Below are 17,371 nucleotides of genomic sequence, written 5' to 3' on the forward strand. Positions count from 1 at the left end.
CATAATTTAATCTTTGCGGATTAGAAGTTCTCTCTTTCCTTATATCTTTGAAAATCAGCTAAATACTGACCTCTCCATCTAAGTTTGACAGCTCTTCCAACCTCAAGATAATAGCTTCCATGTTTAATTTGCTCTAGAGATGACATGCAGTGCTTTTTGACACCTATACAATTTCCATATCAAGAGGATGCTTGGGAAATACAATCATAGCTCTGTGACAAATAGCAAGACATTCATAAACACGTGGTTCTTCTTTTAAATACAATTTAAGTTGTACTGTACAAAGCTAAGGAGAACCCTAACATCAACTTCCTTTGCTTTCAGGGATAACCCACATTAAATCCTGAATATTTTTCAGTTTATCATAACATGTCAGAGATGATTTAAAAATAATAGATTAGACCTGTCACCGTGATTTAGTGTGTTCGTTCAAATAAGGAACTGAGTCAGCTGCCTAAGAACTCACAACACCTAACCTATGCACAGTGAAGTGGGAATTTAATACTATGGCATTTTCCCTTAATAGATGTCCACTAGCACTGTGCCCTGTAATGGTTATTACTTCATTAGTCCTGTTGCTTCCTATGGCCACTATTTTGGAAGTATTCATTGTTTTGGGTGTCAAACTTCAGCAAAAATCTGACCTGCCTCAGAAGAGATTTGAATGACACCCACGTAAGTAGTACTTTGGACAAACACCTGTGGGTCAATCTGGCAAACATTCTAAGTTTTCTTTCCAGTCTGCTCTCTATGCTTTCACCCAGAAGGATAACAAGAAAAGCCAACATCTTTTAATCAATTTGGTTTCTAATTGCTCTCACCAAAAAATCCAGCATCCTATTAAGTACAGTTTCAGTGGAGTATATGGCTTGCTTATCACAAAGTAAATGGTCAATGGTATTCCACCTTGTCTCTCTAATACACTAGGACTCACACGACTACAACTGCACTGCATCTCAATGGTATGGCAATTTAGGTCACACAATATGGGTCGGTCTATCAAAACACTCAGCATTGGTCTATCTTTGTTCCAATGAGATCAATAAAGCTAACGCTGATTTTTGAAAATTCCTACCCTAAACACTCATATTGGGGTGCCTGGGAAGTTATTTTGCAGCTGTCAACCAACAAATTATTTTAAAATTAACAAAAATGCCACTTGATCTGTAATGGCCTTTCTGTAGTTTGGACAAATGCAGTTTTCATTCCCTTAGCATGTACTGTTATTAATTATTCTCCACAACTCTGTTGATCTTTGAGTATGCGTCACTCCCAGGGAAAAAAAATTCTCCCTTGAAGTATCCACAACATACTTGTAGTTTCATTTTCATATGCACTAAGATTCAGCCAGTAGGAATTTCTGTGTAGAAATTTCTGTTTGTAGCTGGTTTTTGTTTGAAGGATAAAGGAGCTAAGATTGACAGGAATAGTGCTCTCAACACAGAAAACACGCAAGCTGTCAAAGCCAGTCATTTGTTCTGATATCTGCTGCTTTTGTTCTGAGCCGTTTCAGAGCACGGAAAGAAACTCTGTTCAGCTAACAGTGGGATAAGTTTCTATTTTAAAAGGTTTAACAAAATATTTTATTCTGGGCAAATGTCATACTAGTCCCTTACCACAGGCTACTTCAGGAGAGTAGTAAAGTACCCATTTTAATTATACACATTTTTCAAAGAACAAGGCCTGTGAGTAAATAATCCCTCTTTTAAAGCCCAATAGGATAATTTAGTTTGGCAGGACAAATTGAAAGTTTTTGAGGGGCAAAAATATGAAAATGTACCATAGTAAAAAGCTCTCCCAACAAATCAACTGTGCTTGTTCTTTAAAAGCAATGGCCCTTCCATGAACTGAAGAAACACTCTGTCCATATACCATTGGGGTGGGCACAGTAGATAGACAGATGGCGCACACAGAAAAGAAGAGTTCTGCCTCTATGTCAGCATCTCCCCTCCCTCCATGAATGCTTGAGAGAGGTCGAGGTCCACAGAGTTTGGGACATCGGATGAGCTAAAGCAACATTTATCAAATGTGGCCACAACAGCCTCCTGGCCGGTGATAGGGAGGCAGGGGGTGCAAAGCATCAGCCCCTCCCCCTTCCCTCCTTGTTGCTACCAGATGTGCCATCCAGCACCACCTCTGGAGAGATGTGGGGCACAACGCTGCAGGAGCGAGTTCTTGACCCATATTGGGGGAGAGGGATTTGGGCAGTAGGCTCCAGCAGCGGGACTTCAGGAGCCTGGTCATGCCGCCCCAGGCTCCAACCATAGGGCAGTGAGTACTAACCCTGCCACCCCCCCCCCACTCCGCCCGCTCCAGCCACACAGCCTTTGCCTCCAGCTGTGGGACTTCAGCCTTTGGCCCCTGGTTCCAGCTGTGTGGCAGCAGACGCTGGCCCCCGGCTCCAGTCCCAAGCTCCAGCTGTGCAGTGGCAAGTGCTGGCCCCAGGCACCGATGACTCACAGTCCCAGCTTCACGGCATGGAGTAGCAGGTGCTGACCCCCGGCTCTGGAGCTTCAGTCAGCCTCTGTCCCCTAGTTCCGGCCATAGGTGGTAGGTTCTGGCCCCAGGCTCCAGCCACGCAGCCCCAGTGCCTAGCACGGATCCTCTGCCCCAGCTGCATGGCAGCAGGTGCCAACCCACAGCTCTGTTGCCAGGCTCTGGCCACATGGTGGCGGGAGCTTGAACAAGGTGCCAACCTCTGGCCCTGGCTGCGCAGCAGAGTGTGCTGGCTCTAGTCGTGGTGCCAGGCATGGACTCCTGGCTCAAGCCACAAAGCCCCAGGCTCCGGCATCCAGCTCCAGGCTCTGGACGTGCGACAGTGGGACTCATCAATCCCCATCGCCTCTGCCTCTATATACACACACACCCAGATACCTGCCTTTGACCCTGCATCTATCCCCCTCATTGCCCCTGGTCCCCACTGCCTCCCACAGCCCCACATCCAACCCACCATTGCCTCTGGCCCCGCTGCCTCCCCCTTCAGCTCCTCTATGCAGGGCTTAAGTGGTCCTGTGGTTTGCGGAGAAAAGTGGTATTAAACAAGCAAGTATCACTTTTCGCAGCAGACTTACTTGCTATCCGTGAAAAGTGACACTTGTATGTTTGTCATCACTTTTCATAGCCTCCAAGCTAGCTACTAAGTGTGCTGTGATATTAACAAATATAACTCCCAAAGGAGGAGGCAGCATTATTTTTATTACTGAGTGTCAAAAAACCCTACAAATATAAATTACAATGACTTGGATGTGTATCTGTGCATATTTAATTGTTTTTCCTAAAGTTAATTAAGTATTTTAGGAAAAAGTGTCAGTGAGTTGGTGGCCGCACTCTGAGGTCACCAAAAATTTTGCTGTGAGAATCTCTGAGCTTTTTTTATGCAAAGGGGCTGCATGGGAAAGCAGCCCCTCCTCATACATTCCTCCCCCTGGAGCTGAAGAATATCCATAGCTAATTTAAAGCTACTTCAAGCAACACTGACTATGAGTCTTTGCCTTTGACCCCAAGATTTTATAGAGCTACGAAATAACTATGTAGGTGGGGCAGAAAGCAGCATGCAGAGGCCAACCCTTCATAGGACTAGGGATTCTCTTTTGTGTGGGCCCAAAGAAGCAATGGAATTGGGTTCAATGTCTCATCTTTCCTATCCGCTCTCACATTATGCAAAGATCTGTGAGAAACTCGGTAAGGTCAACCTCCCACCAATCCCAATATCTGAGCAATTCTGCAGAAGGTTACCATTTAGGCCCAATATAATCTTAAACTTTTGCCAAAAAAAATTGTTGACTCCTCCTCACCGCACCCCGCACCCCCAAGATGGGAATATACTTCACTCCATCACCACGCTGTGGGTATGTCTACACTTGGAATTGTAGATATGATTCCCAGCTCACACAGACATGCTCTCATCGAGCTATGGTGCTAAAAAGAGTGTAGCTAGGCTAGCACAGGCAGCAGAGAGCAGCGGTATGGGCTAGCGGTCCTGAGTACAAACTCACCTGAACCTCACAGGTACATACTGCCGCTAGCACAAGTACAAGTACATGTCCTTGAGCTTGAAATCATACCCCTAGCTGCAATAACCATTCATCCACCAAAAGCTGCCTGTGCAATCATGCACATGAAATCTTCTGCCAACATACTCACTAGCTGGCTTTTGCTATCAGGATTGGTTCTAGCTGCAAGAGGCAGATATTCAAGCAAAAAGGCAACTAAACTCAGGTGGAACTGAAGAAACTGAGTGGGTAGTAGCAAGAATGGAAATCAGAAAAGGGTAATTTTTAGTTCTTCTTGCTGATTCTTTACCATAAGACCAAGGAAAACTATAGTCCATTACAAGTCATTTACCTGAGAACTATCACACTTGGAGTACCCAATAATCCTGCGTCACTCTGAGCCTAGGAAGGGCCATATCTTGACAATGATGCACTCCCTCTCTCTGCATGATTTTTATCAAAGTTTGGTGGCACAGCTGCATATGCAAGTGTAACTGTGTACCTAATTTACATGAACACTTAACAGAATTGCATACAAACTCTGGAGACCTGGGCACACAAATGACATATGGCCAGTCACCAGCATGCACAATTACATGATTTCTATATGCAATTGTGGTCATTGTCATCCATCTTTACACAAAAAAGATGGAGTCAACCCATGGAATTCCTTCGCCCACGAGGTCACTGTGACTGCATTTACAACTTTATTCCCTATGGCTACTTCACCCCCTAGCCTCTTGCCAGACTCCTTACTCCAGGGCAAGATCCCAGGATTTACTCTCCCCCTGGACTTCCTCCATGTTCCTGACTGTGGACTCCTTCCCCTGAAGCTTTTTTGCTCTGTTTCCTGGCTTTATAGTGCTGTCCCAGTCTCTCCCCAGCTGGGCTTCACCCTCAGTTAACCCCAGTCCTCCATCTAGCAGGTGATGCCAAGTGACCTAATTGTGTTAACCCTATCAGGGCTGGTAGGGGACGCACACCCCATCACAGAGGGACATAATATACATCTTTTGCAATAGAAGAAAGAATTCTTTAAACCTCAAATTCAGGTAAAGAGATAAACAGTTTTTATCACTATCCTGTAGAAAGTGTTAGGAAAGGGATGATTCCTTGGTTTTGAACTTGGTCTGTTCACGGATTCAGCTATTCTGACATATTCATCTTTGTATGTAACAGATTCTGAAGTTTGATAAAAATCTCAAGTTATTAATAAGGATTGTGGCTAGATGGCTGCAAATTTAAACATGGCCCTGCTTCTTCTCTTTAGCTCAACCCTAGACCCCAAGAACTTGATTTCTTCCTCTCGCTACTCAGCAACCTCCACAGACGTTTCAGTTCTATTACTCATGGTGCCTATTAGTGTCCAAATTTTGGTTTTGCTGTCTGGTAGCTAGGGAACTTCTATCAACTCAAAATAAATACTAGATTCATCACAACCCCTATGTAATATTGCTCCTGAGAGAGCATAGCAAAAGCCACCTAGGATAATCTAAGATTTTAAATTTGCACTGTATGTTACGAGGAAAACTTAAGGAATTTAAGAAGAGCAAGTTTATACTCATATAAGGAAAGATTAAGGGAATTAAGGAGGCTGGAACCAAGTAAATGGCTCACATGGTTAAAAACGTCATAGTAAAAAATTAGGAAACAACGCAAAGTTAGTCAGTGGGTTTTTTTTATGCAAAGTAATAAACACATGGAACAGCAAAGCAGGAAGGACTATAAAGCTTTGGATTTTTTTATTTTGTTTTACACAAATCCTAGAAAAATATTTTTCTAGCTCTAATCAGTTTTACTGCCAAGTAAAGATACTGAAGCTAAAGCAATTGTACTATAAATAAGCTGCAACAGCCAGGCAAAAGGGAGCTAAAGCACATTACAGTTGTGTTAATTCAGAATTTCTATCTGTTTAGGTACTTACAGATCTCCCAGCATTAATATCTAAGAGCTTCACAAACCGCAAGGAATTTATCCGCACAATGAAGGAAGGGGGTTGAGAGGAAGGAATTAGTATTATTTTTCATTGTTGGTTTATAATTATGTTGTTTCCCACTTCTTTTGTATCAGCCTTGTCACAACAATCTTTCTACAATGTCAGTGTAAGTAAAAGCACAGTGTTAAAATGAAACTAAACATTGTCAGTGCCAGTTTATGGAAACCATGCTAAAATGTCACAATGAAAAAATGTCACTGCAGATCTGTTGGGGCTACGCTGCAGTGTCAGAAAGAAATGTGATGTCAATGCAAGTTATTACGTATCAATGCAGTGTAGGGGTTGACTGACTGATATAGACAGTACCCGACTTTACATCTCAAGTTTGAGGCAAACTGTGCATGGTCAGTAGCTATTTTTCAAAACCTGTCTAAGTCAACTGGAGACCAGTCAACAGTTTATGAACTATTGCCCACTTCATAGGCTATAAAAGGAAATGATTTCCTGTTATGTGCCCTTGTCTAAAGTAACCAGAGCTAGAGTTACGATCCAACAGTATAAAAAGAGACAGATATTATGTCAGAGATAAACAGCAGATGTAAAGTCACTCTTCATGAGACAGCAGTGACCACATCACTCATTAGGGACATATAGCAGTTGCTAAGTAAAGAATAAGGGCACCCCTATCACTAGTACAGAAAAGTAAAAATCCCTCAGTGGAGCTGTTGCACATTTGTTTCCTGTCTGTACAGGGAACCAACTACCAGGCCAGCTAGTTGCTTATTTACTCTTCATTTAAATACAAACTGCAAAGTGCTGAGTGCCCTCAACTCTCAGTGGCAGTCAGTGAAGTCAATGAGGATAGAAAATGTCCAATATTCACAGGTTCTGCCTGTCACACGGACATAAAAGTAATTACCAGAGTAGGATCAAACATCCGCTGATTAAGTCTACAGCATCCACATCACTTGATAAAGAACATCTTAGCAAATAAAGTAGGGCTGTCCAACTATTTTTAAAATTTCAGTTAATTGCAAGATTAAAAAATAGTCATGATTAATCACAGTTTTAATCACACTGTTAAACAGAAGAATACCAATTTAAATTCAGCATGGAAGCATGTCCTCTGGAATGGTGGTTGAAGCATGAAGGGGCATACAAATGTTTAGCATCTCTGGTACATAAAAACCTTACAATGCCAACTACAACAGTGCCATGAACACCTGTTCTCAATTTCAGGTGACACTGTAAGTAACAAACAGGCATTATCTACCGTAAATGTAAACAAACTTATTTGTCTTAGCAAATGGCTGAACAAGAAGTAGGACTGAGTGGACTTGTAGCTCTAAAAATTTACATTGCACTCAAAAAACAGTAATGTAAAAAAATAATTCTACATTTGTAAGTTGCACTTTCATGATAAGAGATGCACCTCAGTACTTGTATGAGGAATTGAAAAATATTATTTCTTTTGGTTTATTTTACAGTGCAAATGTTTGTAATAAAAAATAATATAAATGAGCACTGTACACTTGTATTCTGTGTGGTAACTGAAATCAACATATTTGAAAATGTATAACATTTTTGGAAAAATTAATAGGTATTATATTATTAACAGTGCAATTAAAACTGCACTTAAATCGTGACTATATTTTTAATCTAGTTAATTTGTTTTGCATTAAATCGCTTGAGTTAATTGACAAACCTAAAATAAAAGTATCTTGTTGAATGCCCTAGAAGCTTGTCAAAAACAGAATTCTAGGTGCAAGAGTCCTCAACTGGGAACATCCTTTTCACCCCTGCCAACCGAGACAGGGAGCTCAGCCAATTTTAACTGCTGTGACTGGGATTTTGTATATCACATTCCTGTCTTTCTTGGGAATCCTGGATTCTCAGTCCACTCGCTTCTACCATCACTGCTGGTGCTAAATTCACAACCCTATTTATTAGCCTCATTTGTATGGGGGGTGGATTATAGAGGGGCAGGGGAAAGGGCACAAAGAATGGGAGAGATGTTGGTCAGAGACTGTACTGACAAACATTGAACTTACTTTTAATTGAAATTAGTAGTAAACATTAACTGTCCTTGATGCTGTATGGTACTATGGGCCATCAAATCCACTGGAGTCAAGGCTGCTCAGCACCTTAAAAGGAGTAGGCCCAAAGAGATAGCCACTTGGTACAAGAAAAGCCAATGAATACATAACACTAGTTCCATGTATGTATGAGAATGTGCCATTATCCATTTTAATTGATGCAAATGGCATGTTCTAGGCCCTGGTCCTGCAAGCTGCAGTGTACCCAGAAGGCAGCTGGCAGCGTAATCAAGTAGGTAACTGGCCTTCATTTTATTCATTTTTATTAAAAAGTAAATACCAAACAGCTTTAAAATTTCAGAGACAAAACACAGTATGGTGGGAAAAGGCATAACGGATTTTCCCTAGCCATATATGTTATCATATCTACAGTATGGAACAAGGTACATATTAACTAATGGCCTACCATTAAGTTCACATAAAATATACACATATAAATTACAACAAAATTACATGCTTCACTGGAGTCTTTCCTCTAAAAGCCATGACACACTGGGGAATACTAAGATGTTTGTGGTGTAATGTGCAAATAGTCATTTTGCTTGAGAATAATCTTATATCTTTTAGGTAACATGAGATGTGAAGAATATTACCCCATTCACTTCTTGTTAAGAGAGACAAAAATCATCCCTTGGTTATAGGAATGTTTTAAAAAAATAAAAGCATAGAATTCGCAAGAATATTCATCATTTCCAATCTTAAACTCACAGCATACAAATAGATGAATCCAGCAAGTCAGAGAGCAAAGCCAATTTAATCTGTGGCTCCCCTGAGGTAAATGTAGTTCACAGTCCTGCCCCCACCCCAACCTCAGCCATAATCCCTGGTTCCTGGAGGTAAAAAAGCACTGAAGTGAGGAAAATTCTGCAGCAGGATATAATGATCCAAAATGACAGGGACAATAATGACAATGAATTTCATGTCTCCCAGTCATGAGCTGGGGATGCTTGACTGGGCTGACTTATACAATTAAATTGTTACAGGTACAGCAGGAGATGCAGCTATCAGCTGCATGCTTTTGGGAACGATGCCTGCAGCAAAAGAAGTGCTATGGAATGCACAGTCTCTTTTGTTGTGAACAAACTATTACTCCTGTAGGTATGCTTATATAGTTGTACCCTTTGACAGAGGAAAAACTGGGTTAAAGACAAGTCATTTTAGGGTATTGATTTTTATCCATTTTGAAAGTAAAAACTCTTTGATGGATAAAATACCATCTGATTCAAAGGGCTTTGTGCTAAAACCACTACAAATAAACAGAACCCACACATTTCATTAATTTAAGAAATAAGAGGCACCGTTCATAATACCAAGGCTTAGGATTCCTGTCTACCCTACTACTACTTACACCAAATCAGAGTATTAGAACTCTTAAATGAAAGAGAAAATTGAGATTGAAACTACAGAAACAGCCAAGTCAATGCTTATATTTCATTTCCTATATATTCCACAAGAGGCAGCCAATCATGCCTTTGCAATCCTCCTCACAGCAGATAACTGGTTTTCTTTCTGAGGTCTCATATACTACTCATAAGATTTTCCTTTAAATAAAATCACTCAAAACATGTTCTCCATGTCCTAGCTGCTTTTAAATACCCATAATGGTTTGCTAGCAGTTCCTGTGGGGCTGAGCATTAGAAGCTACTTTCGCAGTCTTCCATTTTCCAGTTAAAACTCTACTAACATGAAGATGTATAGCAACAGACTTGATCTACATAAAACCTTTCCAGTGACAAATTGTCAAACCATTTTAATTTTCAAGGGACAGAAAAATTTAGAATAAGGATTTAAATTCTTATAACCGTTCATGCCTACATTTGGGCAATGGCCCCTACTACATATGCTAATATTCTCAAAATATTAATTTGAGAAATATTTACTATAAGGCTATAACATTTCCCAATTCAGCACACTCTAACACCAGGAAAAAGAGCTATAGGAGCTTAAGAAGAAAAGGCATTCATTCCATTTTTGACAGCTTAATGAATGCTCTACTCCTTTGCATTGGACTTTTTTTTTTTTTTAAATGGGAAGAATTTCTCATGGGGTTTACAGTAAACAAGGAACGCTCAGTCCTCAACCGAAGATCCTCCTTTCCACCTTTCTATGAACAATCTTTTTGTTCCAAAGATTTAGAATTTTAGTTAACATACTTCGGAAGAAAAAAAATACGCACCAAAATCCTGGAGAATGCAGAATTATGAAATGGAGAGCCTTTCCTGGGAGTTAACTGAACTGGAGATTTTGCAAAGCAAAGTGAAAATGTGAATTTCATAAGACAATCAGATATATTTTTCATGTGGCAAAAGAAAGAAAATACTGTATGAGATGATGCAAAAGACTCTACAGTTCTACTTTTTGTCTTTAAGGTATATAAATATATTCCATTAAGAAATGGTAATTAACACAGCTATGCCATTATAAATTCATGACTTACTAAAGAACCTAGAAATACGTTTCCTTATACACTTAAAAGTTCATCTTTGAAGGCAGAATATGTACATACTCAAAAAACTCTATAGCACCCAGAGATATGAAATAATGCATCTTAAAAGAGAACTCTGCTACTTAGAATTAGCCAGCATTTTCTGTGCATATTTAAAACTATAATATTCTTGACTGTTAAATCTCTGCTTTAAAATGTTTCCTATTTTTCTAGCCCACAACATAACGTACATATAATTCAAATGAAGATTAATTCTTCCATTAAAAATGCTTTAAAATAATTCTGTCTATGATCTTGAGCTCTCAGCTTTAGCTTCTCCATAGTGCCTCTTTTCCAATTTTCCTTGAGCTACATAAATGAAACTGACAGATCACTGCTCAGATAGCAGCCACATTCTTCCCCCAAAATGTTGCCCTTTTTGCTATTCAGGAGTATCCGAATACCAACAAATGCTAAATGAAGTCTGACATTGTACTCCCTAAGAAACAAACTTGTAAGTTGTGGCTTCAAAGGAAACCTTGAATAAAATAGGACACATTGTGTACACCCAGGCTTAACACCAACATATGCTATAGTTTCCTGATGCTGAGACAGAGCAAGAAATAGCCCCTGGTAAAGTCTGATTTGCTATTGCTGGTACTTCCAACATTTATAATGTACCATCCATTTTTGCCTGTATAAACAATTTTAAAATGTAATTAAGAGGGCTGAAGCAACAACATTTCGGAAAGCTATAGAGTAGGATATATTCGTGATTGTTTGATAAGTTACTGGTTAGATCAGCAATTAAAAAAAATTAAGGACATAGCACTGCCAGTTCCCCTTCTGATAAAAGCCAAATACCAATGCAAAAAAAGTAAACTACAGTGTAAATGGTTTATCAAGTGAAAATAATCTACACCGTGGGGTACATTAAAAAAGTGTTTCTTTGGGGGACTTAGGTCAACACTCAAAACTCTAGGGGGAGACCTCTGCTATTAAGCACTACTCACTGCAACCAGTAGGTGCGACTAAGGTATAGAAGCCAAAAAAATCTGACAGAGGGAAGAGAAAAAAGGAAAGAAACATTATGAAACTGAATTTAATTATTAACATAAAACTACTTACCACACTCCTTTCTATAAAAGCTCCCCACCCCAACCTATTTTGAGCTTTAAGTGTCAATGCCATTATCTAATGCTAAGTTCCTTAAAGGCAACTGCAGAGTTCATGCCATCATTTCGCTTCTTTATGATGTATAAAGAACTGAAAGGTTGTGTGTGTTGCTTGTTCTCCTCCTCCTCCCCCCCAAGACTCCAGGGCTGTCTAAGTTAGGATGCAGGAAGTTTTTCAAAAATGCATTAGTTAACATGTTTTAAAACTCATATCAACAGGGTACAAGTTAACTGGTCAAGATGAACTGTAGGATAGAGCCTAAGGCTCACCTCAGTCAGCTAACAAGTGTTAAAATATAACCTGTCCTATCTACAGTTGGAGTGAAATCCTGGCCTCACTGAAAACTGAGAGCTTTCCCACATCATCAGTAGGGTCAGGATTGCATCTTACATTTTTAAACCATAAATTAAATGTGTCTGTTAACACTTAAAGAACTTAACATTTTTTCTTTACTTTGGAGTTCTGCATCTCCATGATAGCCATCTTCAGTGACTGATGGATGACCAAAGCCACTATAAAGCTGGCAATATGAAGATCTAGTGGAGCATGGGCTTTCTGGTTCATGTGGTGACAGATGTAGAGATACAGGACTCTTATGTGAACTGGAGAGATCGTGCTCCCAAAGAAAACACCTTCACAAAGTCTCATTTCAAGTAGTGGACAATTTGGTATATCCTGGTTGCCTTCACTTGGAACCAGAATCCTATTTTTCTTGCTATAAAAAAACCTTTTTCCTCTATGAAGTAGATTGGCTTCAGACCTGCCTTGTCAGCATTTCTATGGACAGATTCATGTCTATGCAATCTCTTCTCTGGAAAAGTTTAAGCCAGCACCAGTTTCTGAGGTTCCAAAGACACTATGGGTCTTTGCACTATGACCTGCATGCTGGACTCATACACCTCATCATTCCTTAAATCAAGTGAGGAGGTTTGAGTCCTTTTTCATCAAAATTCTTTAACACCCTGCTGTTGAAGATTAATTCAGACAAAATGAGGACGATGAAAGTGAAATGAGGAATGCCCTTGAAAGCATGGCAGAAGTGGTTCCTGCCCCCACAGTGGAGGGAGTTTGTCCAAGATTGTCTTAGGCTGGGGGTACTTTTGGAACCCTGAACACCCATGGATTCCCAGATGACAGTATCTTCATATTAGTAAGGCCACTGACAATTGCATATGAGTCTCATACACATACTACTATAGATGAAATTACTACAAGGTGGGTGCTCAAGTGGTTGAAAGACCACAGAGTAGTTACCAATGGTTCGCTGTCATACTGGGGGGGCATATCCAGAGGGGTCCTGCAAGGGTCAGGTCTGGTCCAGTTCTATTCAATATTTTCATTAATGCTGCGGTGCCCAAACTTTTCCTGTCATTTCCCCCAACCGCCAGTAACGTAATCTGTCCATGTTCCCACTCCATTACTGCACAATTTGATCAGCAGAGGAGCTGGAGGCAGAGCTGCGGGCTGGGGGGGCACTCCCTCTCTGTCCCCCACTGCACGACCTGCCCCCTCACCCCCAAATCACCGTTTGGGGACAACTGCATTGATGACCTGGATAAGAGAGTGGAGAGTAGCTTATAAGTTGCAGATGACACCAAGCTGAGAGGGTTGCAAGAACCTTGGAGGGCAGGATAAGAATTCAAAACAATCTTGACAAATTGGAGAATTGTTCTAAATTCAACAAGATGAAATTCACTAAAGAAAAATTCAAAGCACTTCACTTAGAAAGCTAAAAATCAAATGCACAACTACAAAATGGGGAATAGCTGTTTAGATGGCAGTACTGAAGAAAAGGCCCTGAGGGGTTTAGCAGAACACAAATTGAATATGAATCAGTGTGATGCAGGGATGAAAAAGGCTAATATTCTGGGGAATAACAGGAAGGTGGTATGTAATACACAGGAAGTAGCTGTTCCACTCTACTCCACTCCACATTGGTGAGGCCTCAGCTGGAGTACCATGTCCAATTCTGGGCACCATGCTTTAGGAAAGATGTGGACAAGAATCCAGGGGAGAGCAACCAAAATGATAAAAGGATTAGAAAAGCTGACCTATGAGGAAAGATTAAAAACCCTGGGCATGTTTAGTCTTGAGAAAGACGATTACAGGGGGATGTAAAAACAAACAGTCTTCAACTACATTAAGGGCTATTACAAAGAGGACAGTGATCAATTGTTCTCAATGTTCACTCAAGGCAGGACACGAACAAATGAACTTCATCTGCAGGAAAGGAGATTTAGGTTATATATTAGGAAAAACTTTCTAACTATAAAGATAGTTAAGCACTGACATAGGCTTCCAAAAGGGTTTGTTGAATCCCCATCACTAGATGTTTTTAACAGGTTAAATAAACTCCTATGAGGGATGGTCTAGGTTTATTTGGTCCTGTCTCAGCACAGCGGGGATTTCAGGTGAACTGGACTTGAGGACTTCATGGTCCCTTCCAGCTCTACATTTTTATAATTAACAGTAACTACGTACATTTTTAATTCATTGGTTGGTAAACCAATAGAGACAACACCTTTTGGACTTGTACCTCCCCAAAAATTATCTTTGCCTTTAGAACTTTGACTTGGTTATTGCAATGAATTATGTAAGTGGCTTGAAGACCACCAGCTACAACTCATGCATAATGCAGCTGTCTTCCTGCATGGCAGAGTCAGGCAAAAAGCAATACATCACAACACTTCCTCCTGGGAGATGCAACTCGTGGTGATGACTGATCCATAAAACTCTACATGGCTTCTCTTGGCTACCTTGGAGGCTGCTGTGGTAAGAGAGGAAGCTGGACAGGTCCACCCAGAAGTCTTTTGACTGAGGGGCTGGTGGAAGAATGTACTTAGGGTTCTTGGCTTAGGAATTCCCTTCTCTTACTAATCTGACAGGTCTCAAAGGTTATTTACATCGTTTTTTCTGGGTCTTTCCTGAATACGGTTAGCAGGTGACTTTTTGGGTGAGGGTAGAAGGCGTTTTGTTTTTTAAATCTGGGGCTAGATTTTGCAACCCTGACTCACGTTGATGAGGATTTACTCAGTGAGTAACCCTACTGAAATCAGGTGAGCTTACTTGCATGAATACAAACTCCCCAGCATGAACTAGGGTTGAACAACCCATGCTTGTGTGTTTGAAAAGCCATATGAGTTGAAAATATTGCACATGCCACTAGGGACTTAGCATTAGACATACTTTATAAAAATGAAATAAAAAACCCCAAATCATTCTGGTACCATCAATATGAATGTCAATATCAACAATTTGAACACAGAAGTTGCTGCTACTGCACATTTGCCTGTTTTTAAAAAGCAGAGTAACCCTTTGATTTATATTTTTCAAACAAGTAATCTGTGCACATTAGACCTTTGAACTGCAAAATTTCCATTAAAAACATATTAGACTTGCAAAAAAGCACTTTAATCTTCTCCTACTCTCTTCAAGAAAACGAGTGACTGAGTTGTAATGAGATTATATATATATATATAAACACTCAAAACTGTATTCTGTGCAGTAGATGACATTTGTGCCAAGTTTCAGCCTTAAGGTATTTTTTCCTATAGATTTACAACCCCTTGAATATAGAGGATTCCAGTGGAAACCACCCCAGCCCCAGAGCAGCTTGTACTATTTGAATGTATTTACAAGAACAATTTAAATAGCTGAGGGTGATGCAACCAAGAAGCCATTGATGGACCAAACCCAATTCAAAAATGAGAACCACAAAAGGGAAGTCAAATTATCAAGACAGGTGTGAATTATTTTTTTTAATGTAAATACCATACAGTGAGCCATTTAAGATTATCAATAATATAATCTGTTTCCTTGACATGAACTATTTTGGTAAACGTGTTCATAGATTCTACAATTTTTCTGAGGAAACTCTCTTTAGAGTCTTGGCTTTGAAACTTTTCTGAACAATTAGTTCTCAAGGAAACACAGGATTCAGAAGCCTAATACAATTTGGCATATTATCCGATTAGGAAATATTTGTTTGAGACTTACAAGGGGTTAGTTGGAACAGAGTAACTCAAATGCGACATTTATATAGACTGTTTTACACTGATCCAGTACAGAAGGAGCTTCTCTAGTATTACACAACTAACTACGCATGGCTGGAGAAAAGTCACAGGAACTTCCAATAGGGAATCAACAGACCATGAAGATACTATGACATTTTGTTGCATCTACTGGCTGACAGAACAGAACAGAACAGATGCTTTCTCCTATATTCAGGATGGTAAATCAGGAAGGCCAGAACTAAACCAATCAGATGTGTGAGCCAAATAAACTGATTTAGTCATACATCTAAATTTAGCCAATGGAAATTATGCAAGATGCAAGGTAGATTCCCCAAGAGACACTTTCTATAAAAATACTTAATGTATGTAAATACATCAAATTAGTTACATACTTTTGTTTTACTTTAAATACATCAACCATAAAGAGACTGATTAGAAAGGTAAATATAGAAAAACATACCATCATAGTAGACAATAGCTCCTACAAGCCTGTCTTTCTGTAGCATTGGAAAGAGTTCCAAGGCTCTTGACTTGCTGAGCACATAGCTGCTTTTCAGACACTGACTTCCAGCTACAAGATCATATAGTTTTATTCCCACCCAGTAGTAAGGCAACTGCCACCATCTGCAATAAATAAACAAAAATAAAATAAATATTTGAACTGAAAAGGAAAAAAACCCTCCAATCATCATTATATATTGTAATATTGGCTGTAATTAGCATTATTATGGTTATTAGTTTCTATTCTGCACCAAAGTTTGCCATTTACATAGCCCTTGTCTTCAAAACATCTTACAATTAGACATTGACTAATCCACAGTACACCTCAGATATAATCCCCATTTTATATATGAGGAAACAAAGGCAAAGAGGCAAATTGCTTGTCCATGCCCACAGCACTTATCTTTGAGAACTCAGAGGATGGATGAGGTCCCAGAAGACTGGAGAAGGGAAAACATATCTTTAAAAACGAGAACAAAGAGGACCAAGGGAATTACAGATCAGTGTTGTGTACAGTTCTGGGCACCATTCTTTAGGAGATGTGGACATATTGAAGACAGTCCAGAGGAGAGCAGCATGCCCAACCCTGGAGATGAAAGCACTTTCCTTCGCTCTGAAGGAGATGCCTTTGATGACTGTACAACGACTCAAAGTCACTGATGTGCCCTGGAGGTGACAGGAGTGAGTGTCACTCTACCGAGGAGGCCTTAGAGACTGGCAGGGGGAGTAAAAGGGAAGATTAGGAAGTAGCAGCCTGGAAATCACTCTCTCTCCACCTCTTCCCACACCTAGCAAGATCTGGGAGGGGACAAAATAAAATAAAAACACTTCTCTTTTGCACTTCCCAGACAAACTGATTCATTTAAAAGTTACTGTGCAAAAGTTTTCCAAGGTAAAACTCCTTTGAAAATGAATTTGAGGAATACTGCTGGACAGTAACTGAAACAGTGTTAATAGACGGTGCTGTAGATGAACTTCATGCTTCTACCGTACAGCAACAAAATTCTCACCTCTGAAAAGACAAAGCTTGTGACACATTAACAGCTAAGAAAAAGGCATTCTGAAAAGTAGCTTCATTCTCAAAAGCAATGGTGTAATAATTAAAGCAGAAGGAGTATCAGGGAGCTTACTTGTAAACAGGAAGCATTATAGGTAAAGGACCTGATAAGTGAGGAGCAATTTCGAGCAAGTTGGCACGTTCATGAAGTGCTTCTTTTACCATCCTGTACTAA

At 40.0% G+C, this 17,371-nt stretch overlaps 1 protein-coding gene across 3 annotated transcripts in view; it reads right to left on the minus strand.

The window, feature by feature from the left end:
• The window catches only part of GPD2 (glycerol-3-phosphate dehydrogenase 2), a 106,473-nt gene that overhangs the window by 41,669 nt on the left and 47,433 nt on the right, over positions 1–17,371 (minus strand). For all 3 annotated transcript variants that reach the window (XM_030579844.1, XM_030579842.1, XM_030579843.1), the window contains 2 exons: positions 17,270–17,367; positions 16,099–16,262 (listed from right to left, as the gene is read on the minus strand). In XM_030579844.1, the coding sequence (XP_030435704.1) occupies positions 16,099–16,262; positions 17,270–17,367 (262 nt within the window). The remainder of the gene's footprint in view (positions 1–16,098; positions 16,263–17,269; positions 17,368–17,371) is intronic.

Source organism: Gopherus evgoodei, chromosome 11, assembly GCF_007399415.2.
Source record: "Gopherus evgoodei ecotype Sinaloan lineage chromosome 11, rGopEvg1_v1.p, whole genome shotgun sequence".
Taxonomy (NCBI): Eukaryota; Metazoa; Chordata; order Testudines; family Testudinidae; genus Gopherus; species Gopherus evgoodei.